At 38.5% G+C, this 27,228-nt stretch overlaps 3 protein-coding genes across 7 annotated transcripts; 2 read left to right on the top strand and 1 right to left on the bottom strand.

Annotated features, from left to right (window-relative positions):
* The first annotated feature begins 1,715 nt into the window (after window positions 1-1,715).
* Window positions 1,716-5,537, top strand: LOC103506127 (transport and Golgi organization protein 11). Of its 2 annotated transcripts, XM_017442717.2 has the most exons (5): window positions 1,716-1,870; window positions 2,375-2,555; window positions 3,121-3,222; window positions 4,538-4,680; window positions 5,349-5,537. In XM_017442717.2, exons 2-5 carry the CDS (start codon window positions 2,390-2,392, stop codon window positions 5,520-5,522), a joined length of 585 nt encoding a protein of 194 aa, XP_017298206.1. In that variant the 5' UTR covers window positions 1,716-1,870; window positions 2,375-2,389; the 3' UTR covers window positions 5,523-5,537. The 2 variants fall into 2 exon arrangements, with proteins under 2 accessions (XP_017298206.1, XP_026677060.1); XM_026821259.1 differs by lacking the exon at window positions 3,121-3,222.
* Window positions 5,538-6,746: 1,209 nt separating this feature from the next.
* Window positions 6,747-26,951, top strand: LOC103506122 (serine/threonine-protein kinase mig-15; the record flags this gene model as incomplete). Of its 3 annotated transcripts, none has more annotated exon segments than XM_017442720.2 (17): window positions 6,747-7,025; window positions 14,664-14,729; window positions 15,009-15,065; window positions 15,508-15,552; window positions 15,961-16,243; window positions 16,667-16,796; window positions 17,319-17,470; window positions 18,062-18,230; window positions 18,703-18,814; window positions 19,021-19,135; window positions 20,004-20,128; window positions 21,116-21,136; window positions 21,596-21,734; window positions 22,448-22,595; window positions 22,980-23,032; window positions 23,364-23,476; window positions 26,187-26,951. In XM_017442720.2, coding segments are annotated over 17 exon segments (2,565 nt in total), but the record flags the coding sequence as incomplete, so codon positions are not given.
* LOC103506121 (BAG family molecular chaperone regulator 2) lies at window positions 8,032-12,068 on the bottom strand. Of its 2 annotated transcripts, none has more exons than XM_008470505.3 (4): window positions 11,889-12,068; window positions 11,295-11,538; window positions 10,854-10,997; window positions 8,032-10,117 (listed from the first exon to the last, which is right to left on the bottom strand). In XM_008470505.3, exons 2-4 carry the CDS (start codon window positions 11,521-11,523, stop codon window positions 9,900-9,902), a joined length of 591 nt encoding a protein of 196 aa, XP_008468727.1. In that variant the 5' UTR covers window positions 11,524-11,538; window positions 11,889-12,068; the 3' UTR covers window positions 8,032-9,899. The 2 variants fall into 2 exon arrangements, with proteins under 2 accessions (XP_008468727.1, XP_008468726.1); XM_008470504.3 differs by having other exon boundaries at window positions 11,732-12,068.
* Window positions 26,952-27,228: the final 277 nt, after the last annotated feature.

Consider the following 27,228-nt stretch of genomic DNA (forward strand, 5'->3'; position numbering starts at 1 on the left):
GCAGTTGAAGTTTTTATAGTGACGGAGATTTTAATACACGGCCACGAAGGTTCACTCTATTTTTTTTTTTTTTTAGAGGTTTGACAGAGGGGAACTGTAACTGCTATGGTCTTATCGTCCCGAAATCGAAGAGAGAAGGAAGACAGGATAGGAGAAAGCCAGCCGTTTCGAGAACGAACATTATCCCATCAGGATAAAATCCGCCCCGGGCGGGAATCGAACCCGCGGCCTAGCGCTTACAAGGTAGAAGTCTTATCGTCCCGAAATCGAAGAGAGAAGGAAGACAGGATAGGAGGAAAGCCAGCCGTTCCGAGAACGAACATTATCCCCGCCCCGGGCGGGAATCGAACCCGCGGCCTAGCGCTTACAAGGCAGACGCACTACCAACTAAGCTAACTAGGCTGGCAAAGAGAGAAGGAAGACAGGATAGGAGAAAGCCAGCCGTTCCGAGAACAAACATTATCCCATCAGGATAAAATCCGCCCGGGCGGGAATCGAGGATAGGAGAAAGCCAGCCGTTCCGAGAACGAACATTATCCCATCAGGATAAAATCCGCCTCGGGCGGGAATCGAGCCCAGTGGCCTAGCGCTTACAAGGCAGACGCACTACCAACTAAGCTAGCTAGGCTGGCTGAACCTTAACTTAATTTATGCCGTAGGACGAAAGCCAGCCGTTCCGAGAACGAACATTATCCCATCAGGATAAAATCCGCCCCGGGCGGGAATCGAACCCGGGACGAAAGCCAGCCGTTCCGAGAACGAACATTATCCCATCAGGATAAAATCCGCCCCGGGCGGGAATCGAACCCGGGACGAAAGCCAGCCGTTCCGAGAACGAACATTATCCCATCAGGATAAAATCCGCCCCGGGCGGGAATCGAAGGATAGGAGAAAGCCAGCCGTTCCGAGAACGAACATTATCCCATCAGGATAAAATCCGCCTCGGGCGGGAATCGAGCCCAGTGGCCTAGCGCTTACAAGGCAGACGCACTACCAACTAAGCTAGCTAGGCTGGCTGAACCTTAACTTAATTTATGCCGACAACCTAGCGCTTACAAGGCAGACGCACTACCAACTAAGCTAACTAGGCTGGCCATTTCACTTCTTGGATTTGGCGTTAGTTGAAGTTTTTATAGTGACGGAGATTGTACTACTCGGCCACGAAGGTTCAGTAGGTTCACTCTAGGTTTGTATGCCGCGCCGAAGATCTCATATTGGATTCCCGGCAGCGTCGAAGTTTTTCGGGCTCTGTGTTTGGAGTTGGAGGTGCACTCAACCTCGTGAGAACAATTATTGAGTAGCGAACCTATTCCATTACCTACTACAAGTTTTCAGGAATAATGGTCAAAGATCACGGCACTTGGTTAGCTTTTAGTACCTACCTACATACCTATCTCGAGTTTTTACTTTTTTGAGTGTGAGTTTCCACGACATTCCGCATTAACGCCTCATCCAGCTTAAAATGGGACTGCTAAAGGCTGTCAGGACGCTATTGCCCATATCACCCAGCCGGATACCAACCACGCGCAGCGTTGCTTAACTCCAGTGATTCATCGGGAATAAAGGCCATTCAACGTGCTTTATTATCCACTGAGTCGACTCACCCGGGAGAAATTTAACAGGAAATATTTTAGCCGGACTTTTTTTTTTACTCTTGATACACTTGGCAACACTCTGAGAACAGCTGATTTGTGTGTTTTGTTTACCATTTGATTTCGTTAAAAAAGGAAAAAAAAAATCCGAAAAGTTCAGGAAGAGGCTCCATTCAAATCATCGAGAAAAGGGAGGAAATTAGGAAAACTTCTCATCACCTGAAAACTAGAGGAAAATTGGAATATCACGTCTGTAAAATAGAATTTAAGGATCTTAGGTAAGTTCTAACTTGTCCCCACCTTTTAGCTCCCTTGTGATATCTTGTGGCTGATAAAGTCATTTGTCGAGAGTTTTATCAATCAATACTATTATCAACTCATGTTGTGTAAGGACAAAGAACCAAGAGTGGTCAAAGTTCATGGTACAGAGAGGAATTTCCTGGTTATTCCAATCAGTAGAACTAGAATGCAAACATTTGTCTGGTCAAGGTTGTAATGAGAGGACAAAGACAACAAACGGTAAATTTTTGAGGAGTTTCCAACCATCCAAACTATGATCTAATATGAGGTGATGTTTAATTTTTAAGGTTCATAATGATTCATTTTGGTACTCATTACATTACCTACTTTCCGTGTCTGCTCAAATATGATTATTCCAATGGTTTGTAGCAGGGGATCATGCAAATCCTTTCTCTCTTTGGCAGTCTTCTTAAGAGCAGGAAGGATGGTTGTTCCATATTTCTTTTTACTGGTTCAATAATCTACTATAACTTGTTTTACAGAGTACTGGATTGAGAATGTCAAATGCATCCAGTCCCACAAGGTTTACTTCAGATAACATTTACGATCCCAACTTCACACAGGAAATAAATTCCAAAATGCGGGTACCAAAAAGGATCAAAGTTGACGGAAGCAATGAGGATGATATAGCAGCAGCGTATAATCAATGGAATGGAAACTCAGGTAAGAATTGAGGTTTTACCCTGTTTCATGTTCAATTAGTTTTCAATTTTGATTGATAAATTGAATTTACTGAGGCATAATAATTCTAAAACCTATATGCTGATACACTAATTGATTATTTCTTGTAAATGTAAACTCTAGTGGTTAGTGGTAGAATTATAAATTGAAAAATGAAGGGGAAACAAATAATGCAAATGAAGGGGAAAGTGTCTGGAAAAATCTTGAAAGATGTTTTGTTGTAATTTTAGAACTTACAACTTATTACAATGAGCACATGTTGTATTCTATATCAATCAACAAAAGAAAGAACAAAGAAGGAAAAAATGGTAAAGAAAGCAAAGGCTTCAGTATCAGTTTTCCAACTTTCAAACCCTAAACAATTTTGTCAGTTATCACATTCTCTTACTCCAGACACCTATTCCAATCAATAGGTATTCTTTCACATCACACACTTTTGCTTGAAAATTATTTGCACCACTTCTGCAAAATGCAAAAATCTTACTGCTTATTTTAATTCTATTTCTTCACCCAAATTAACACAATATTGCCCTCACCTCTTCACCAGAATTAGTGTCTAAGATGACAATGCCTAAGCGAATTGACATCGACGGAAATAGTGAAAGTGATTTACCGGTTGGGTTTGTGTCACAGTGGCCAGAAGGTGCAGGTAAAAATTAATTCTTGAATGCGGAGGTTTTGCCAGGTAACCAAGGGTATGGATGTGCCAGTTTATAACCCAGGGTAATGGAAGTGCCCATATTATGAATTACATGGGTGGGGTTTGTAATGATTTTGCTTAGTTTTTTTTTTTCTAATTAGTTGCACAGTTCATACTTACAAACATAAAATATAGCTACATTGTATTGTCTAACCTGGGTTGAATTGTTGATCTTCTCTGCTTTTGTACAGTGATACCTACATACAGACCTAGGTTGTAAGTACTTGCTTCTTTTCTGGTTGTTTTTATAGGTATAGAAAGTTGGTTGTTCCTAATCTGAAACTATAATTTATACTAATGTTCTGTTATCTGGAATCTTATTTTTAGCATGAAATTTCTTTGTGGGTTTTAATTCATTTTATCAAGGGAAATTTTTGAAGTATGTACATACCTAGGTCATGTTCTTACTTTAAAGATTATATCAATATCCTTTTTATGGTAACTAAGTATGTATGCAATCCCCCATTTGATACTGTGTTCAAATTCTCTTGAAATGAAGGAAACCAGTTTAATACACTTTTTTATTACTATTAATTTTCAAGTCTTGAATTTTGTTATTGGGACACTCTTGTATGTTTGGTAATTTGATTTGTCCTCCTTATCACAAATTTGTATCATGTTAGCAGAAATTTAATGGTTCTAGAAAACTGTTCACAACCCTTGTCTTGTTCAAAAAACCTAGATAGGCTATTTTTTACCTTAATGGATAGGTACTCTTTTTTTTCTAAAAAAAATGGTAGAGGGAACTGTAACAACGGAGGTCTTATCATCTCTAAATCAAAGAGAGAAGGAAGAGAGGGATAAAAGAAAGCTAGCAGTTTGAAGAATGAACCTAATCTGTTTGGGATAAAGTTCACTTCTCCAAGCTGGATTCAAAGCCTCAACCTGGCAATTGCAAGGTAGATGTGCTACCCGCTATACTATAAATAGGCTGGCTGAACAAGCCTGCCTCGGTGGTGTAGTGGTCAAGGCGCTCGACTGGTAAACAGGAGGGCGTGGGTTCAATCCCAGCCGAGATATGGAATTTTATCCCTTTCTGTTACTACAGTATAGCGGAGCTATACTAGTAATGAAAGTATTGCAATCGGTCCAAATTTTCAAAATATGGAATTTTATCCTCAATATAATTTGACCACAATAATAGTAGTAGCCTACTGCTGGAGTAAAGGGACTTTTCAGTCCTATGCGAGCAGTATAAATAAGCATTATTAGCACTATTATTATTATAAGCACTATTATTATTTATTTTGTTTCCGTTTCTCAGCTGGTCTGAATGAGAAGGTGGATATGCAGGTACCAGACAGGATTGTGTTGATTGGTCAGGAGCAGACCTATGGCACCACAGCACCACCTCGGGAGATACTCATTGAGAATCAAGTCCTGCCTCAGGATCCAGGATATATTCGGGTAATTGTAATTGCAATTTTGTAATTGTAATTTATTTATTTAAAGTGAATACAATACAGGCAATTGACAAAATATTACATAATGGCAACATAATGACAAAAGGGATGTTAGTAAACATAGAAAATAGAGAAGGTGGATATGCAGGTAATAACATACTTCCCAATCAACGTTTGAGTAATAAGCCAATCCTTCTTTAAAGGAGGATGAGATTAAAAATTAAATACTCTTTGAATTATTAATAAGTAGTAAGGAAAATTCACTTTTGAGTAGTCTTGAGTGGAAGGCAAACATAAGCCAATGTTGACTTCATACTCGTTCTATTTGCTTCACAATCACTTTTGTATTGTAAGAATGAATCAAATGCTTTATTAGACTTGTGTTGCCTGTGTAATAGATAGATACCCATCCTGTAGTACCTATGTCCCTCATCAGATGGGCAATAAGACTCACCATTATTCCTATTTAGGTGCTGGGTCAACAGAAGTACAGAAGAATAACAGAAAGTAAAAAAAAAAGGTCTGCTTCTTCCTAGACATAAAATAATAGAAAAAAGAGTACCCACATTTTTCGATACCTACTGGGAACTGAACCCAGGACCTTGAACTAACCGTGCTCCTTCTCCAACCGTGCTCCTTGTGATAGGTGTATATTTTCTTGTTCATCTCCAGGTACAAACACCACCCCGAGTAATCACTCTGGATCAGAATTATCGTGATGATTATGATAGGAGACAAGAAGAAGAGGCAGAGGAAGAATTCATGGCCGCTGCTAATCCAATCGTACGCAAATCCCAAGCACAACCCTCACGAGATATTGTACCCCTCAATAATAGCTTGCTGTGAGTAGAAAAAAAAATTGTTTCATCAGCGCGTCGTTTTCATTCCATTAGGTCTGTGTCGTAGTATGTCTCATCAGCTGGGCGATAAAGGTAGAAACAAACTACCATGACGTCACGTGAATACATGAGTCAGAAAGGGTAAGGGAACACTACCATCACGTGACGTCACATGAACTCATGGCGAATCAGAAATGAAAGTGAGGGATAGAGAAGGGCGAGGGAGACGGAAGAAAAGCTGGAAAGATTGTGTAAATCAAGACTTAGGTGAGAAAAATTTATCAGGACATAAGGTACACGTACACAATAGGGCTGTCTGGAAGAGACTGACAAGAAACTCCCTATTTAAAAAATCTGGTGTGAACATCACACGACTTTCCTTATTCTACTGAATGGTGTTTATTTGGATGTTCTGTTGTAACATTTACAATATCTCTAACCGTTTAGTCAGTATAGTTGAAAACCGCCAAAAAGCGGTAAAATGCCGCCAAGCGTTGCACCAGTCTTAACCAAAAGTTTCGTGTCGCATCCTTGTCACATTTGAAATGAAAAATTTTAATTTTTTTATAATTTATTTTTTTTTTCAAATACGTATTCCGCAAATGTAATAGAAAGTCGTGTGATGTTCACACCAGATTTTTATATATTAGATAAATAGATACCTATTGAGTTGATCGATCGATCTTTTCTTTTTTTATTATTATTATATTATTTAAGAGGGACCTTTAGAGGTAACACCAGAGGTCTTAAATCGAAGAGAGAAGCAGAGGACAGGTTAAAAGAAACCCAGCCGTTCCAAGAACGAACCTTATCTGATGAAGACTGCCCCAAGCGGGTATCGATCCCGCAACCTAAAGCTTACAAGGTCGGAAGTTACTTTTTTTTATACCTCTGACTCCTCAGAGTCCCGTCATAAGCTAGGCGTCTCTGTTTACCAACCACGCGCAACGTTACTTAACTTCAGTGTTTCGTTGGTACTGTGGGAACGTGCATTCAACGTGCTTTTACACCTGCGCTGACTTTACGCATTATCGATCGTTCAAAGGGACAAAAATCCAAAAGGTCGTGTAAACGGACCTTAAAAATGCCAACACGTCCTATCCACGCCAACCTCCTTGACCGAATCGATTAATCGTTTTTTCACTTTGATAATCGATAGTTTGATATCGATTCCTTTTATCTCCGATTTGAGATGACGTCACGAACTATCCATTCATTTCTGATTATTTTTATTTTTTAGGCCTAGGTGTGGACATTTTTTGTGTTTCCTTTCAATTAATCTAAATAAATAATTAATTAATCTGAATAATTAGATGATTACCTAGTTTAGTGAAAGAAGTTATGTGTTTAGAAAGGTAGCGTTCAGTGAACATCACCTGCAATTTGATGTGTAAAGTCTCGAAATCAATTTTCCTCTGGTTGTAAAGCTCCCCAAACAATGGCTCATAATAGTGCTTTGGTTCCTAGTGTCAATTGTTCTCTAGATGACATCGATCTAAATGCATTGAAGGTAAGTATATTCCTTCCTAGAGAAAAAGAAAATCTTGGATTACACAGCTAGAAAGTTCCCCGGCTAAGATCTCTTGGGATTGTGAGTAACAGAGAAGTCATTGTCCGAGGGTTTTATCAAGAATTCTGCATTATTTTTTAGTACCCATTAAATTTGATGACTAATACTTGACCAATACAAGAAATATTTAGGAGTCATGAAGAAATAATTTGACTTCCACATAAGTATTCATTACTCACACAAGCTTTTCTATACAATGAAAGGTATTCAAATGTCACTAACATTGGGTAATGGAGCTATTTAGAGATGGTTGTATTTCAGAAGCAAATCCTTACCTATGTAACCTTCTACGGGAAGGTAGTGATAAGATGTCATGTCCTTTGTCAGTAGCAACTGAATCAGTAAGGTAATGGAGAGATCAAAACTTTTTCAGTTTCTATCAGGTTGGTGTGTGTTGGGTAAAATTGGGATTCTTGAATTTCTAAAGGTAATGGCTTGAAGTTAATATCTGATTAGTGAGATGAGGTTGGTATTCAATACTGTAGATCAAAATTTATATTGTTTTCTCAGATGAGATAATTTTTACTTTCTACTACTACAGTATAGCGCAGCTATACTAGTAATGAAAGTATTGCAATCGGTCCAAATTTTCAAAATCGGGAAATGGTTGGAAATATCCGTTTTGGGATCCCCTGACAGAATGGAGAAAAATGACGTACACCTAGACACTCCCTTGATATTATTGTATAGCTTCTCCTCTGTCTTTAGACACAACTGAAGTCCCGCTATAACTGTTCTCAGCACCAGGCGAGGTTATTTTAAGTTTCTATCAGCTGGTTGCTGGAGCCAGTTGTCTGTAGTTTATCTCGTGTAGATAAAGAGTACAACCAATTATAGTAGTTGTATAATATTCAACCATGTATGGTTGAAAAACCAATTATCTTATTTTTTAAGTTTAAACATATTTTGAAAAACCCGATTATTATACTTACATTACATTACACTAGCTTCTATTTATATTTATAAGTACTTTAAAGAGACACCAAGGTACGTCATTCACGTTTAACCTTTCTTAAAAGGTTGTTTCGAATAAGAAAATAAACAAAGGTATAAGCATCAGTCCCCAATAGAGCACTAACTTTTAGCTACATCGAGCGTGGTGTCTATCTGGTTGAGTGCCTCCTGTTGCTAAAACAAGAAAGATTAAAAACCGACTTATCGTTACAGCTTTTTTGTTCCCAAGAAATGTGGGTCCCTATACACCACCCTAGTTGATTTGACTAAAAGTCTACAGACCTTTGTTTACTTTTTGATTTTATTTTCAAATTATACCAATCACAATAAATGCGTGTTTTCTTTCATAAATATAAATTTGTTAGCTCTTGGTAGATTTGTAAGAATTTTCGATTGATATTAATGATTATATCTTATACTATCTTGACATTAGCTTTAATGATAACCGAATAGTTCTTGTTCAACACACCTCATTTTGTCCATTGGATTAAAACTCCGCTTTTTTCGCGGCACCTTTTGAAACTTTTGCGTTTACTGTGTTACCCTCTTTACATGCTCACTCAAATAAGTCTGGAATGTTTTTTCCTCGTAATAAAATTGATTATTCTGAAAATTTTATTATACCAAACAATCGGGGGTGTGTTGACAAGAGAAAAAAATAGCTGTTTCATTTTATGAAAAATCATTTATATACCCTACCTTTATTTATTTATCCTATTATTTAATATTGTATCATAATACCTCTCTCTATATCAATAAAACATTTAAATAAAAACACTGTTATTTTTTATTTAGAACGAAAAAAAATTCGAACGTTTAATTTCACCCATACTCCATTATAATTATGTTTTAATATATCACAAAAATATAATAATTCTAAGCATATATAAAAGGATAAATCTAAAATAAGGGAATAAGTAAACTTACTAGCAAATGGAAAAAATTACGTCCAAGCAAAAGCCTGTGTAGAAAATAAAAGGAAAGGAAAGTAAAAGGGGAACAATAATATGTCTTTCATAAGAAGTATAGGTACAAGTCTTATAAACTAATGAAGTTTTTACTTCATTCAACAAGTTTAATTTCACAAAATCATATACCTAACACAAAACTAAATAAAAAATAAACGATATGCAAGAGAAAATACTTTAGACTTTAAAAATTTCCTCCTTAGGAAAGTGTGTGTGGGTGTGACAAAGCAGAGTTTATTCAAAGACTATTTTTAGGTCTAAATGTAAGAAAAATTCAAAGTCTGCAAATTGCTGAGTTTACCCTCCGTCGGGCGCAATTCGTCTGTGAGATGAAGTAACTACATTTTTGACTGATATGCAGCACAGGTACCTACTAGAGATTATTTTTTTAATTTGATTTATTCCCAATAGGTAATAATTTTTTACATAGGTACTTAGGTACCAAAAACGTTCAGAATAAAGTTTCAATTTAAATTATTACGAAGAAAATAAACATAAAAGCTCAAATCTGTTTTTCTTTGACTTCATCTCACTGATGAATTGCGCCCAAATGTGTTAAGGTTTAGCATTGCGCCCAACGGAAGGTTTAGTGACCTCTTGATCTACCATTCAAATCAGTCTTCTACTTCGAACAAATCTTATCCAACAATAATTTTCACTGTCATAGAATGGTCTGGTTAAAAATCTAAAAGGGAAAACAGTATAATGTAGAATATAATATAAAATGTTGTTTACATGTGCAAAGTAATTTTCTATAAGGCCATTTTATTAAAAACAAACAAATACTTAAATGGCCCTCCTATCATAGCCTAAAGGTGTTGGCCATACCTTCCAACACCAATATTTGAATATGACCTTTGTTACAACCAGTTTAGTATCAGTGCATATTCCTTCAGTCCATAGGTTGAATAGCCTTCTTCCACTTTTCCTTGGTCATATAATCAAGCAGTCCATTGAGTCGCTGCCGAATACGCTTTTGATCATCCAGGGCACAACCAAGCACTGCATGTTCAAAAGTTTTGTCTCCATTTCCCACTGTAGAAGAAGAGCTACAGGCAGCAACATAGCTTAGACATTTTGTCTGGGTCTGTTCTGGAGTTTCTCTCATTCCTGAAAAGTCAAATTAACAGCTGAACTTACCTACCTAGTACCTATTGGTGTCATTTGTGTTGGTTTAGAGCAGTGTTTCTTAATTAGTTTGGCCCGCGGAACCCTTTTCAAAAGGTGAACATATTTACGGAACCCTGAACTTTCAAGATTGCACCCCCCACCTCCACCCCCTTATTATAAAAATACAACAAGTTTTTTATATAAAAAAAGCTGTGTAAGATGAAATACCTAGTTTAAGATGGTCGTTTTGAAACTGCATTTTATCTACTGTATGATTTTTCCAAAATATCTCGCGGAACCCTTGCCGTCAGCTCGCGGAACCCCTAGGTTCCGCGGAACACCAATTAAGAAACACTGGTTTAGAGGGGCAATTGAAGAGATGTAAAACCAATTGAAGTAGCTGAACACCTGGGCCTACCAGTAACAGATGGGGATGGAAGAACCTGATGGGACTTTGGCTACTACAACAACAACCTAGTACCTATTATTATTTATCAGGAACAAAATGTATGGAATATCATACCCAAATAGATTCAGACATTGAGGGGCAATTGAAGAGATGTAAAACCAATTGAAGTAGCTGAACACCTGGGCCTACCAGTAACAGATGGGGATGGAAGAACCTGATGGGACTTTGGCTACTACAACAACAACCTAGTACCTATTATTATTTATCAGGAACAAAATGTATGGAATATCATACCCAAATAGATTCAGACATTTCATCACAGCTTACCTATTATCAGATTATCTATTAGACAGTTCACTTGGTGAAGAGATTCTACCTGATCATCACTACGAAGTGTGTGGACACATACATCAATGGTGGTGCATCGGAGAGATATTCTGTCAAGATAACGCAGGATATCATCTTTGTCATCTGAAAAAGAGGAAGCATGCCACATTTCAAATAATACTTACTATTGTTAGAAGGGGGAAAAAACTGAATTAGTTTTTTAATGCAATATACATAGGTACCCTTTTTATTTTAACTGTTAACATTGTCATCAAAATTTTCAGGAGTTATAGCAATTCCCATTTCTCCTCATCTGTAGAAGAAAGTTGGAGTTTCATTACCTTGTGTCTTGAAATGGCAAAGCAAAAGATGAGAGCATATTTCTTACATATGGCTCAATATGAACTTTATCATTTTTTATAAGATTCATAGCAAACTTACTGTCACCAATGTCATTCAATGAGTCCATATTCTTCAAAGTATGTATTGTTGTGAGGATTTGATCTTTTTCATTCTCGAGTTGTGATGCCATTTTACGCAGTTCTTCAACATGAGCTTCAACCTGGTCCAACTGGCCTAGTAAATGATCTTTCAATGAGAGGTCATTTTCAACATCTTTTGGTTCTTCTATATGAACATCATTGGAAGATGCAGCTTCCTCTACCTCCATACTTACTGGATTGACCTGTAAACAAGGAACAGCCTCTAAAAAGGATAATATCCTAGAAAGTTGGTCTTGAGAAAAATCTTGCTAAAGTTTTTTATTTACATCAAGCACGTACTTAGAGGGACACCATAGGGAAATAACAAATTTAAAACTGCACAGTGCTGTGGGCAGAAAGCTCCATGGAGTCCATGGTCTTTTTACTTTCTATTACCTTTTTTCTTTTAGCCTCTGCTCCTTGCTCCACTTATTTAGCCACAAGATGGGGGGGTTGAAATGGTAAGTATAGTTAACCAGATACTTTTAACCATCAGATTGCTTAATCCTATCGGTTTGAACTGATTTTGGATTGGTAATTTAATAATACTTGCCACTGGCCACTGCTGTTTTGTGGAATGAGTTGAGTTTCCCGTGTAATTTTTCAATTTTCAGTTATCTGAAACCTGAAAGCCTGAAACTTTTTTTCTTTTCGTGAAGGGTGAACTTTCCAGAAATCAGAGTAGGTAATTTGAGTAATCCAAATCCTTATCAAAATAAACAAACCAATGTTGCCAGTTGTCAAGGTCAATGAGCATAAACTTCTAAAAAAAGGACCCGCGTTGTTTGAGCATAAATTTGAAATTTTACATTCGGCAACACTGTAGACCCCATGCTTTTGCTTTTGGGCTGGGCAGCGTCAGGATAGGAGCGTCACGGGTCACCAATTTGGGATGATAGAGGTCGGTTTGTTGTAGATGCGTTCTGACTCTGTGAAAACCAACTTCCCAAATAAAAGAAAAGAGAGAACGTAGTCGGTAGAAAATGAAATGCACAATTGCAGTATATTCTTAGGAATGTAATTTCACACTGTAAATAACTGAAACTTAGTAATACTAGTGGAAAAAGGGAAAATTCCATAAGAAAAGTCAAACTGGTCGGAAAATCTTGAAATCTTGAATGCACATGTGTAAAATTAAAATCAAAACAAATGCAGTTGCATAAATCCAAAGAGGATATGTATGTGGTGCATTAGGCTTCGCTCACACGAGTGACGACTGATCGCCACACTTCTAAAAAAAGGACCCGCGTTGTTTGAGCATAAATTTGAAATTTTACATTCGGCAACACTGTAGACCCCATGCTTTTGCTTTTGGCCGCGTTGTTTGAGCATAAATTTGAAATTTTACATTCGGCAACACTGTAGACCCCATGCTTTTGCTTTTGGAAAAATTTTGCGTGCTTTTCCACTTTTCCTGCTTGTGCTGATTGGCGAAGCTCAGCCATCAAATTTAGCTGTTCACCATGGAAAACCCAAAGGACTCCACTACGAAAGTCTATACGGATGAAGAAAGAGCAGAACTTGCTGAAAAATTGGACAAAGATCTCGATGACTTCATTGCAGGTTTGGAAAAGAGATCCTACACCGAGGGATGGCCAGAAGACAGATGGCAAGAGGTAAGAAACATTTTGGGGGTTTACTTGTTTGTAAGGTCGAGGTTTACCACCGTAGATTCCCTCTGGATTGAGTTCAATCTAAGGTTGACCTGGCTATTAAGTGTAGGGATATCCTCATTTCACCTCAATCCCAAGTTGGTAAACCCTAGTGTAAGTGGAGCTGTCTCCAATAGCCTATAGCTCTCAGCATAACAAAAGCCAGTTGTGACAGCATGTTCAATTTAACAGTTTAAAATGGATCACTGAAGTTAAGCAACATTGTGTGATTAGTATCCAAATGGGTGACCATCCAGGTAATCATGCACTGTTTTTTTCTCATTTCCCCAGTCCCACTCAAGCTGGGCAAGGTTACTGTGAGAAGTTGGGTTGCTTGTCACTGAATGGAAGCTAAAACCCTCTGAAAAAACTTTGGGTAATTATGCATAAGACACGTCAATGGCAAATTTACTGAAAATTTCTATATAAGAGGAAAAACTTACTTTAAGAGTGTGCTAGAATGTAGAACCCGCTCTGATGGATTTTGCTTACCCCAAAAAACTTTTCCTCGGTAGATGCTTTCCATTTGAGGACTATCTGGATTTTTCACTCCATGATTTGCACCGAAATTATTCACCCCTTGAATTCCTCCGGGACCTCCGAATTGATTCATATCACCCAATGACCTTTGACTGCGATGCTTCTCTGATTTGATAGAATCTGGAATAGGGAAATATTTTAACTGGGTGATTATTTTAATTAACTACCCCAATCCAAGGAACTGATAAATTTCAAAATGCCGGTTTGATTCCCGCCCGCGGCGGATTTTATCCTAAACAGATAAGGTTCGTTCTTGGAACGGCTAGCTTTATTCTATCCTGTCTGTCTTCTCTCTTCGCTTTCGGGACGATAAGACTCTAGCAGTTAGAGTTCCCTCTGTCAAACCTCTATAAAAAAGATCTAAGTAATGATTTTTGCTCGTGAGATTTTGGGCTCTTTTCGGGTTCTGGAGGGAACAAAACGAAGAAATTCTACATTTCACTGAACCACTAGTTTTTTTCCCTATGATGCGCTTTAACTCTGGAATACCAGGCGCGAGAAATTCATTATTATAACAAAAAGGTTATTTTATCACTTTGACTTAGTTACCTGCGATTGTTTCAATAGAAATAAAGCAGAGACAACACGACACCGACTGAACTGATAGACTTGTAAGCATTGTGACTCTTGAATGTAAACAAAACACTAGGCCATGATGTTATGAATAGTGAGTGTTTTTTGTTCTTTATCAGATTGGGGTTTAATGCAATCCAGTACTTTCGTTCCCCTCTTGATCGCCATCTGTTTTTTTACTTTCTATTACTAAAGTATAGCGAAGCTATACTAGTAATGAGAAAGTATTCTTTCTTCGTTTTTTTTACTTTCTATTACTACAGTATAGCGGAGCTATACTAGTAATGAAAGTATTGCAATCGGTCCAAATTTTCAAAATCGGCTTTTAATCTCCCACAGTGTTTTCCTAGGTAGTTTTATGTCAAAGATACGGTAACAAAATGGGAAATTGAATAGGTAGTAGGTCATTTATAATACAAAACTCCAAGGTTGGATTACACCAATATTTTTTCAGCCCATAGAAGGGCTGTGAAGCTAACAGGCTATTGGACTTAAAAGAAGGTTTGGTAAAACTCACCCTAAACATTGTTAATAATAACTTGATATGGAAATGTTTATTTCAGGATCCTGCTGGAATCTTTGAGCTGATTGAAGTCGTAGGAAATGGAACCTATGGACAAGTATACAAGGTAAGTGTACCACTTGTAGAACCCATAAGTAAAGACCATTGGTGGTCATTATTCAGGTGGTTTTCATTTTAGAGAAATATATCCTAAATGAAAGGATTACCCATAAGAAAAGAAAAAATAAAAAAAAAAAATCAATCAATAACTGTTGGAAAGACACAAAAATATGCATGTGAATGGACCCCTGTGACAAATTCTAAGAATTATAAGACATAAAATGAATGGAATGTTTATGATATTTCATTATTTTCCTGAAAATGTCAATGTTCCATTTTATTTCAGGGCCGTCACACCAAGACAGGGCAATTGGCGGCTATCAAAGTCATGGATGTGACTGAGGTAAGATAATAACAAAAACCCTTTTTCATAGATTTCTTTTAGCCATTTTTATTTTCCTTATTTATGTGTTGGTTATTTCTAGGTGCTAATTTGCAGATCACCCCTGTCACTGAGACAAATAAACTTGAAAAATTGCACAAAGATGTAGACCAGGAATTTCCAACTGGCAGTCCTTGATCACTTCTAGGATAGCCCCAGAGCTTCATGAGATTTTTTCTATACATAAATATTGTACCTACAACTTAATCACTTTTGTCATGAATCAGACCTCCCTCCTTCCCTTCATGTAGTCCTTGAAGTAAAGGCTGACATGCAGTGGGTCCTACACTCACTAAAATTGGAAACCTCTATCCTAGAATAACTGGTCTCTCCAGTTCAGTTCTGTATGATGGAAATGTGTTTACAACTTTACTAAATGTTCCTCCACTTTCTTTCTTTGCAGGATGAAGAGGAAGAAATTAAATTGGAAATCAATGTCTTGAAAAAGGTAAGATTCATAGCTTTTTCTCTAGGAGATACAATTTATTTTATTGGAAGTAAGTTGCTGAAAAGGCCTTGCCTGCCAACTCCAGAACTAGTGACTGTAATCCATATCACAGACCTTAAAAGGTGAAAGGAATTCAACTTCTTGTACTCCTAGGTGGACTCATGGCTGATATATCCATTTTCCCATTTATCAAAGAGTAGTGTTTAGGGCCTTGTTCCACTAGCATCTCTGAACTTCCTTTTCTCCTCAGTTTTTACTCTATGGCTGATGGCCTTATTCCAGGAAAAACTCCTCACTCCACATTTCCCACTTTTTACTCATCCCACAGAAAAAAAACGTACTATCTATGATTTCTTAACAGTAGGTCTTCAAAGAAATAATTGTTTCTTCTCCAATATTCCCCTCCAGTATTCAAACCATCGTAACATTGCCACCTACTACGGGGCATTTATCAAGAAGTCCCCGCCCGGGAAGGATGATCAGCTATGGCTCGTTATGGAATATTGTGGCGCTGGTTCGGTTACTGATCTGGTCAAATCTACCAAGGGCCAATCTCTGAAAGAAGAATGGATTGCATTCATATGTCGGGAAATATTGCGAGGGCTCAAATATCTGCACGAGAACAAGGTGATCCATCGAGATATCAAGGGACAAAATGTGCTGCTCACGGACAATGCTGAAGTTAAACTAGGTAAGTAATGCCATAAGTGCTATCTTAAACAGATAATGTTCGTTTTCGGAACGGCTGCCTTTCTCCTATCCTGTCCATTTCCTTTCGGTTTTGGAACAATAAGACCTCCATTCTCCATTGTTACAGTTCCCAAACCTCAAATTACACATCATAAGTAAGCCTAGTTAGCTTGTATGATAGAGCACCTGCCTTGTAAACGCTATGTTGCGAGTTCGATTCCGCCTTTGTCCTTAAAAGATAAGGTTCGTTCTCGGAACGGCTTTATTTCTTCTATTCTGTCCTCTATCTGTCTTCGATTTTGGAACGAAAAACGTAGAAACACACTACTATCACGTCACGTGTTTTTCACCCACTCTCTAATAAGGTCTATACATTTACTGCTTCGGCAGGACACACACTAAAAATCTTCTTGTTCATTTCCAGTGGATTTCGGTGTTTCGGCTCAGTTGGATCGTACTATAGGACGTCGTAACACATTCATAGGAACCCCCTACTGGATGGCACCTGAGGTTATAGCGTGCGATGAAAATCCAGACGCTACATATGATAACAGGTAAGCGGGAGGGCGTGGGTTCGATTCAAGCTGAGGCGAGGGTTTGATCCAAATTCCAGACTTTACAAATAATATCAAAGATTTACAAAGTTAGACTCTGGGACTATAAACAGGGAGAACAGCTAACCCTAACCAGCCTAGCTAGCTGGCAGCCTTTCAAAGGGGTTTCTCTGCTTTTAAAGAACAAGCACAAGTCCTCAGTATGGTTGACTGTGGTTCAAGACTTGAGTGTTAACTTTGCCTAGTTTTTACTTCCCTTAGCTTTCGGGACTATAATACTTCAGCAGTTACAGTTCAGTTCCCCCTATCTTCTTCATCTTTAACTTTGCCAAGGATTGGCATTTCTCTAGTCTCTCCCTCCACAATCCTCTATTCTTTGCTTCCTCTCTTATCCATCCCCTCTCCCTCAAATTCTCTTGCGCCTTATCCTTTCTTACAGTTCCCTCTATGAATCCTCTTAGGAAAAAAAAAAAATATTAATACTAATTTACTAATAAACTTCCCAATGTTATTTATTAACAGATCTGACCTATGGAGTCTGGGTATCACTGCTCTGGAGATGGCTGAGTCACAACCTCCTCTGTGTGATCTACATCCGATGAGAGCCTTATTCCTCATACCGCGCAACGCACCACCCCGCCTCAAGTCTAAGAAGTGGCCCAAGAAATTCCAAAGTGAGTGATTTTTTTACATTAAACTGTTTGTTTAGTTTAAGTTCTTTGCTCTTTTAAACTTTGATCATACATAGAAATCTTGGTATAAGCTGACATTGTAAATAAAGCGCTACTTTGACTTGGAATTTTCATTTCTGGGCCGAAATATTACCTATACTACCTTTAAAGGGCACGATTAGACCAGTGGTAACGGGCTTGCTTGCCATGCAGAGGCTCTCGGTTTCAATCCCCAAAAAATTGTCCCTGTTTTTCTGCAAATATTTCAGTTGGTTACTTTCTGGTGGTGCTCTTGTGTTGGCCCACGATCGAAATGGGGAGTGTTGTGTCTCTTATCGCCCATTTGATGAGGGGCATATTACACACTACAGAACTAGAATACTACGACACAGATCTTCGGAGATTCGCAGCTGTTTTCATGGTATCATAGAAACATGTTTTTCCGCAATTTCAAAAAGGAGTTTCCCGTCGAAGTTTCTTGTTCTCCACAAGACTTTGCAAACGGAATCCCCGTCTTTTTGTCTAGATTTCATTGAGATATATTGTATACTTACTCCTCGAGATTTTGCTAAAATATCTTGTCCTTGTGTTTAGGTTTCATTGAGACAGTCCTAGTGAAAGACTATCACCAACGTCCCTACACAGATCAACTTCTCAAACATCCATTCATTCGTGATCAGCCTACAGAGAGGCAGGCTAGGATTCAACTCAAAGATCATATAGATACGTGCAAGAAGAGGAAGAAGGAGAGAGATGACTATAGGTAAGCCATATTTTCCAAATGGCATACTTTGTCAAGTACCATTATAACTGGAGCATTCTCCAGCCATAGGTAAGCTATTGGCGCGGTGATATAGTGGTCAAGACGCTCGCTTGGTAAACAGGAGTACGCGGGTTTGATCCCAGCCGAGGCATGGAATTTATCACATGTTTCCCAGTTTCCCACTCATATTTCCTATTTTATTTATGAATTTTGTATTCTTGTATGCTGGGTTCTAGACAATTCTGAATCCCGGATTCGCTCTTAGTTCCAAAAGGACTCATCGATTTTCGAACCCACAGCGCTAGTGTACCATGCATTTTTTGTTGTAAAATTTATCTATTTCCAAAAAAGCCTCAAAATTACCGTTTAGGAGTGGAAAAAATCATATCTGAAGATCGTCTTCCCCTTTTCTTTCTCTGCAGATTTTTTTCCCCGGAGATATCTAATGGTTTGACTTGTCATGAATTTTCAGATACAGTGGAAGTGAGAATGAGGAAGAGGAGACAGGCGTAGGAGGTGAACCATCCAGTATAATACAAGCCCCGGGAGATAATACATTGAGAAGAAACTTTCAACAAATACAGGTAATAAACATAGTAAAAATAATATGAAAGTTCGAAAAAAAAAAATGAAAAATAATCTTGAAACATACTTAAAAATATCCCAAAAATTTAACGTAGGTACACCCAAATCAAAGTTTTGGCTTAACCGAAATTACAGTAAATAAAAACCAAAGAAAAAATAATAATTCAGGGACTAATGGGTTAAATTATTTTTCTCTGTCCTTCAGGAGGGTCGAACCCACGAACCCGCAGGCAAGCAATCCAAGCAAAGCAAGAACGAGCGAGAAGAAATTCCGGAACCAGGCCCCCCCTCCCGACCTTCCCTACCTCAGAGACTTATTGGTGAGTAGGCCCCCTTGGACTTTTTTTATTACTTTATTTCCAGATGTTTAGTTTTAGTTTTTCCTGTTCTCTTCTATTTTCCTCTTCTCATTATCATTATTGTTATTGTCATTTCTTTTTCTTTTTTTTTTTTTTTTTTTTTTTTTTTTTGATACACAGAAGCTTGAAAAGTGAGAAATTAGCAAAAAACGGTCTAACTATGCATTGTACATTGTACAGTCTATAGTAATAACTAAGCATTGTACAATATTAAACCCATAAAATAAACGAGACCTTGTTTAGACTGCTGGGGTAAAGGGACTTTTTAGTCTCATTCGAGCAGGATAAACAAGGTATATTCTATTCTATTCTAGTTTATTTCTTTATAGAGGGAACTGTTGGAAAAGAGTTAGACAGATACAAGTGGAAGACCGAAGAAAAAGTTGGAACATTGTGTGAGATGAAAATAACCGAGGCAGATAGAAGCTATCAAAAAGAAAAAGATAGATTGAACCGTAACAACGAAGGTGTCTTATCGTCCCGAAATCGAAGGCAGAAAGAGGACAGGATAGAAGAAAGGTTAAGGTTAAAGTTTGCCTTGAAAGTTTGCCTTGGGCGGGAAACGAACTCGCGATTTAGTGCTTCCTTACACTACATCAGGTGCTGTACCTTTTAAACTAATTAGAGTGGCTGAAGCCTACTTTGTATGGGTTCTACATTGGATTTCACCAATATATCTTTGACCCCTAGAATTGGGGCCAAAAATGAGGTTTTTGAAATCCACTTGAACTTCTAGAGTCTAGACACTGACTTACCATCAGCTAAACCTCAAAGGGTCCAACGTTTTTTCTCTCGCTCAATATTTTTTGATGTGTTTGTATGTTTTCAGTTGTGCCAGATCCTCATCCTCCAGCACGTCCACTGCCACCCCCACCCCGAGAATCCAAACCCCCACCCACCCAACAACCGCCACCCCAACCTCAACAGAGAACTTCCCATGTGTTCCCACCCATGGTATGTATGTGGGACCCACATTGTGGGTGGGTGAAGGTTTCTGTGATTTAGGATTTTTTTCCCCTTCTAAAATTCTTTCATGTCCTTTCAATCAAATGATCAAATTATTAATGATAACTTTTGTAAATATGCACTTAAGTAAATACCTACTTGATTTTATTCTTCTGGGGGAGATTTCAATGTTGAATGAAAATTAAGTTTTTAAACAGCACCATTTTTTTTTTTCTTCAATATTAAACAAAAACTTTTTCCACTTCTGCAGAAGCGCCCTTCCACTTCTGCAGAAGTGCTCTTCTACTTCTGTAGAAGTGCTCTTCCACTTCTGTAGAAATGCTCTTCCACTTCTGCAGAAGTGCTCTTCCACTTCTGTAGAAGTGCCCTTCCACTTCTGTAGAAGTGCCCTTCCACTTCTGCAGAAGTGCCCTTCCACTTCTGCAGAAGTGCCCTTCCACTTCTGCAGAAGTGCCCTTCCACTTCTGCAGAAGTGCTCTTCTACTTCTGTAGAAGTGCTCTTCCACTTCTGTAGAAATGCTCTTCCACTTCTGCAGAAGTGCTCTTCCACTTCTGCAGAAGTGCTCTTCTACTTCTGCAAAAATACCCTTCCACTTCCCTTCCACTTCTGCAGAAGTGCTCTTCCACTTCTGCAGAAGTGCTCTTCCACTTCTGTAGAAGTGCCCTTCCACTTCTGTAGAAGTGCCCTTCCACTTCTGTAGAAGTGCCCTTCCACTTCTGTAGAAGTGCCCTTCCACTTCTGCAGAAGTGCCCTTCCACTTCTGCAGAAGTGCCCTTCCACTTCTGCAGAAGTGGTGCAGAAGTGGATTGCAGAACTTTCCACAGTTTTTTTTCCTCACATATTTTTGTCTTTTTGTCTATTTTGGTATATTGTCGCTATTTCTACTTATTCTATTGGTATCTTGTCTACGTTTCTTACTTTGTTTTGTCTTCTTCTACTTCCATGTCTGTCTTTCTCTTCACTCTGTCACTCAGCCACCGCCCAGAAATCCAGAGGTAAAGTATTTGCTTCTTTCTTTCAAACATGGAGTCGACTTACTAGATTTTCATTTACCTATCCATTAATACTGAAACCTATTATATGGATAGATGTTTCTTATGTATATCAATGATCAAGCTTGCCAGGAGGCGCGCGAACGTCAAGAGTTCGAAGCGCCGCCTGGCCTTATATTACACGAAAGAGAGTTTAAAGGTTTTTCGGCATCTTCATAAACAAAACAGTATTTTAACTTCCTCAAAAAAGAAATAATTGTGTTCATAGCTTTTGGCCACGACTGTACCCTAGAGGACCCCTATAGTTTTAAGAAAATTTCCATTTCAATTTTGGGCCCACTTGGACCTTTGTCGGGCCCGAAAGGATTGTGATTGAGTTCCACAATTCACTTATCCAGCTCTAATAAATATCTAATACTAAGTCACTAGTACTGATCTCACATCCACTCTCTTCTCCTCTAGGATTTGGACATGGTAGCGGCTCAACTGAATGAGTTAGGAGTAGGAGTAGGAGGAGGAGGTAGACATGCTCCTGTACCTGCTGCTAGGGGTCACGCTGCCCCACCTCCCAACAAACCCATCACCAATATACTCGACTCAGGTAATACACAAATTTACCCTCTGAATGGGGACCCTATACAGGGTGAACATGAAAAACGTAACCAAAAGCCTAGGGTAGATTCCTGAGGTCATTTCCAATTAAAAACGTTCTATAACTTTTTTCGTATCTCGCTTAGTTTCCGAGTTATCCGCCATTTTGTTTTTTCTTTAAAATACACGACCTTCCCTCAAAAAACCGGTCAGAACTTTTTTTCAGTTAAACATAGAAAATGGATTTCATAGCTGAAATCTGCACAAAATTTCCATTAAAATAAGTAAAACTGAAAACACTAAAATTATCTTTTTGGTACCTTTTAGTAAGTTTTAATTTAGAAATTTCCCTAATCAGCATTTTCTTTTAAATTTTCAAACGGACCTCAGGAATCTACCCTGAGTTTTTGGTTACGTTTTTCCTGTTCACCCTGTTTAGCGTCCCTATACTATGTAGGTTTAAATGGCTCGATCGATTTTTTTTTTTTTTTTTTTTTTTTTTTTTTTTTGTTTTTGTTATAAAGAGTACTGAGGGTGACATGGGCTACTTAAATTTGTGTCACATTTCTTTCTGATTCAAAATGGCGGCGCTTCGAAGTCATACCTCTTACGTCGCACTGATCCCGTACAAAGGACGAGCGAACCACTAGTTCCATCCAATCTAAACTATTCTATTTTTCCCATTGATATTTATTCGAGTGTCTCTTGATATTGTATTTTCAGACTCGGATGACGATGATGATTTAGGGGAGGGTGAAGACAATCTACCAGTGACTGTGAGTGTGAGTGGAGGGGCTCCTAGGCCCTCATCCCATGCACCTTCCATATTGAGTGATGGTACTCTATTAGCTACCGACCAGAGTAAAGCACAGTAAGTAAAAAAAAAAAAATTGTCGTTCTACAATTAAATACATCTCGATAATTTTATCGCTTAACTTGGACTCGAACCACCAACCTCCAGATCAGAAGTCCACCTCTTGGATTTAAGTTAGCAGCAGCACCTGTGACGTGTTTTTTTTTATTATTATTATTTTTTTAAGAATTGGACCTTATCTGTTGAGGATAAATTTCCGCCCGGACGGGAATCAAACCCGTGATCCAGAGCTCACAGGACGGACGCGCTACTTTCCAAGCTAATATTTTCGATTATTTCTCGACTTTTATTATTTCATTTTTTTATTTTTTCATCTTATGTATTTGTGTTTATGATTTCTCTCCCAATCTAACGAGTATATTCTGTTTTATTAACATGCAGCCCGGAATTTTCTTTCAGACCCGCCGAATTCTCGTCCTCGTCACATCGTGAAGGTAAGAGACTCACAGTGCCAAGGATCTGGGTTCGATACCCACCAGAAATAGAAAAAAAATGCATCGAAAACGATTCTTTCGTGTAATTCTTGTATGCACAGTGCTTTTAAAGTCTTTCCCAGGGGCAGAACTCGAAAAACGTTTAGAATTAGAATATCCCAAAAACGCCAAGACAGTTCAAGTTCCAAACAAAACTTTCCTTCTGTATTACATTATGAAAATTGATAATTTCTTAAAACTAGATGTAGTTGCATTTTTTCATGAAGTCTTGGCTTCGATCTTCCCTTGTGGCTGCAATTGTAATATCTCAAATGATTTATCTATTTCTCAGGGGCATCGAGTAGCAGTAGTGGAGGGGCAGGTATAGGTGGGGCCCCTAACCGTCCCCTACCCCCCACCCCTGATGAAGATGAATCAGGAGACCGAACTCTCATTATGAGACGGGTAAGTAATAAACTCCCCCTCTGCATGTCTTTAACCTTAGGGGGTAAGCACAACACTTACCTGAAAATTATTTTAGTAATATTTTTATTTATTGAAATTTGTTAGCATTTTATTTTTCGTATATTTATTTTTATTGTTTTGTTTACTTAGGTATTTATCTGTGTTTATTTGAGTATGTTGTCACTTCGAAAACAAAACCTATCAACTTTATTTATCACCAAGAAATTTTAATTAAATTGTGTTCATCACAGCAAATTATTACCCTTTAGCCCTTAAAGTACTAGCGTTACATATGTATGTATTTGTGACATGACACTAGTTCGCAATTGACAGGTTAAAACTCATTTTGTTCGTTCAACAAGCGGTTTTGTCTTTGGAGTTAACAAAGTGTTTATTTATTTCAATATTGTGTTTTATTTTCTCCCAATGTGATGTTTTTCCTGTAGTTACTACAGACCCCCGTAAATGTAACAGTCAAAATGTAAAAATGTAAATGCAGTTGCTTTGTGTTATTATATCACAACTTTGGTGCTCACTGCAGCATTGTAGGATTTTTCCCAATATCTGAATAATCCTAACAACCAATGTTTACCTACCATGCTGGCACCGGTCGCTATGCGCATTTATATGTCATAGCTACTCATTTTCCTCACGAGGCTATCCAACGTTTACCTACCATGCTGGCACCGGTCGCTATGCGCATTTATATGTCATAGCTACTCATTTTCCTCACGAGGCTGAGTGGGACCCGCCCGCAACAGCCAGTCACGGAATCAATTATTTGCATGATACAAATTTCTTGACCCCGCCGGGAATCGAACCCGGGTCTCCCGCGTGCAAGGTGAGCGCAGTGACCACTACACCATGGGAGCTGTAACCTGTAACCATCAAAATAGCGAGGATGTAAATAATGTATAGGTACCCAGGAGAGTAGGATTTTAGTGACATGGGTTTTACCCTCCTTTCCAACACAAGCTGGCAAGGTACCCGCCTACTCACATTAACTTCACCCAGCCTGAATAGGGCTGAGAAAAGTCGGCCGCACGTAATGACCCAGATGGTCACCCATCCTTTTACCAACCACGCGCAATGTTGCTTAACTTGAGTGATTCATCGGGAACTGGGTGCATTTAACGTGCTATCGCCCTCCGCTGCGGTGGTAAAAGGAAATAAAATAAAAAATAAATTCATTTTAAAAGGGGCGCCACTTTGTCATGTGCTCTCAAAAGGAAATAAAGCTTGTACAAAGCACGGGATTTTTCTTCCTCACAATCACTCACTCTCTCAATGCTCCCTACTATGTCCCAGTATTGCACAGCACCTAACTCCCTCCAATATTCCCCTGTGTGTCATAATACGCAACCATGTGGTTTATTTGTGTTGCACTATTCGTTTTGTTAAAGCCCCATTCACACGGTGTCAAAGTTGCATGCAAGTTGATCCTCGTGTGAAAACAATCGTGTATGGTGACTTGCATGCAAGTTCCACCTGAATTTGGTATTCCGGAATCTCACAGTCAAAGAAAAAGAAGTTTTTTTCGTTTTTCCTTAAAAGTTTGCAAAATGGTTGTCGGCCTACTTAAATTTGACTATTGTTTGAATGAGGCTTTACTCACAAGTTCTTTGGAAATCAATGTAGCGGATAGCATTGTGTAAATATACCCTTTGTCCCTGCCTATTACTCATCCTTTATAATATCTGTGCAAATTTTAGTCATTAGGCGTCTAATATACCTAACTGATGAGATGTACAAACATTTCTTCTGTGTATAGATGTTTCTCGGGGTGATAGTTTTTTGTACATTATGCATACCCGTACTTATACCTTATCTGACCTATCTGCCTTAACATTTTTTGCCTTCTCAAGATCTCAGGGTTGAGGTTGAATTCATTTTACATGTGTACATAATACCCTACTAAAAAAAAAAAAAAATAATAATTCATTATTAACAAAACCCCAAAGTTTCGAACACTTTTCACAAACAATTTTGGTATGAACTTGATCAGAAAGTTTTTTTTAACATGAAACAAAGATTCATAAACCAAAGTACATAATACAAAATCCCCATGAAAAATGTTCATCAGTTTTGAGTGGTGTACCTAAATTGTACAGTTGGTGAGAAAAGATTGAAGTACTCATCTCTAGAGTATGATTTCCACCATTGTATGATTTGTATGTTGTCTTAGCATTGATACTAGAGTATGAGCCTTGATTGTTGTGTTGCAGCTAACAACTGATTTTAAAGCTAGTTTTTATCTTTTTACTTTTTTTGTGTTAAATTCACAATTTAGTTATAGTTTGCATCAATTGTGGCATTTTTCATTGCAAAATGCATCTCTTGAATTATATGACTTACGAGTATTGTGCAATGCGCTTGGGAAGTAAACAGTTTAATAACTGAATATGTATGTTGTTGAATTGTGCACTTAATATTCGAATGTCCTTGATCACAAGTCTTTGAGTTTCCAATTGTAGCGAAGATAAATAATTAGGAAAATGAGAATTTTTAACAGAAGAAGGCAGATGTTTTCTTCGCCAAATATTAGGTGACTCATTTCGAGTCATCCTGTAAAAAGTAATTCTTTGAAAATCTATAATTTCTTTATGTTACATTTTCTTGATTTTATTTTATTTTCACTTCCACTATTTTTCTTTCTTTCGCTCTTATTTTCTGTTCTCCTTTTTGTTCTGTTCTCGTTACGTCCCAACAGTTGCAGCAACAGCAGGCAGGGGGGCGTCAGGGTTCACCAAAGACAGGAAATAACCAAAACCCAACCCCTAAACAAACACAAAACGGTCCAAAACCAACCCAGCAGTCCTCCATCATCCCCATCTCCGATACCGAACTACTCAAAGCGTGGGACTTTGACCGGTTCTTTAACAATTTGAATTTGAACGGAGCGAGCAGCAATGCCACGTCCTCCCCCGCCGGTGGTTCGGAGCAAACTAAAGACAAAGTGGGCGGGGCTAAAACCCGAACACACACGAGGAACAGTTCGGTCGATCTCCCGAGTGTGCTGCGTCGCGAGAACTCGGACTTCTCCCTGCTTCTCCCCCGACGGAGCGCGAACCTTTCCGAACTCAGCCGAGTCCCGCCCCCGCGCGCGAATAAACTGTCGCCTCAGGTGAATAAACTGGCAACATCTACTTCTACCTCGTCGTCGAGTTCAACCGAAGGGAAACCGGCGAGTATACCCGAAGGCAAACATGTCAACCCGAACCCAGCCGAAGTACCTTCCCGACGTACTGCCTCCTCCATATTCTCGAGTTTCAGTAAGAAGATTAACAGCGGGGAGTGGAAACCGACCAGACCACGCCGGGAAAGAACGGATGGGGATATCGTACTGAGGAACAGACCTAATGTATGGGAGATGAGACGGAGTGAAGTAGAAGCCAGGACTGGAACCTTGGGGAGTAGAACCTCCACTCTCACCAGTAGGAACCGGAACAGTTTTATATACGATGATCAGACACAGGTTAGCAATAATATCGATAACTATCGAATCGAATTGATCGATATGTATCGGGCTTTCCCTTTCCTATCAAACCCCCGGGTGGGGGGGACATCATTGGGAATTATCATACAAAGAGGCGAGATAATTGCAAATTTCCAAACATTGACCAGTCTTTTCTGTGTGTTTGGAAAATTTTTGAACTACGCTTCATTTTTACCTTTTTAATCTCGGGTTTTCTTCTGTGATTTTCTGTCCCCCACATTTTCTTCTTCTTCGAAGTTACTTCTGTGTCTTTCTG

This window comes from Diaphorina citri, unplaced genomic scaffold (assembly GCF_000475195.1).
Source record: "Diaphorina citri unplaced genomic scaffold, Diaci psyllid genome assembly version 1.1 scaffold216, whole genome shotgun sequence".
NCBI lineage: Eukaryota > Metazoa > Arthropoda > Insecta > Hemiptera > Psyllidae > Diaphorina > Diaphorina citri.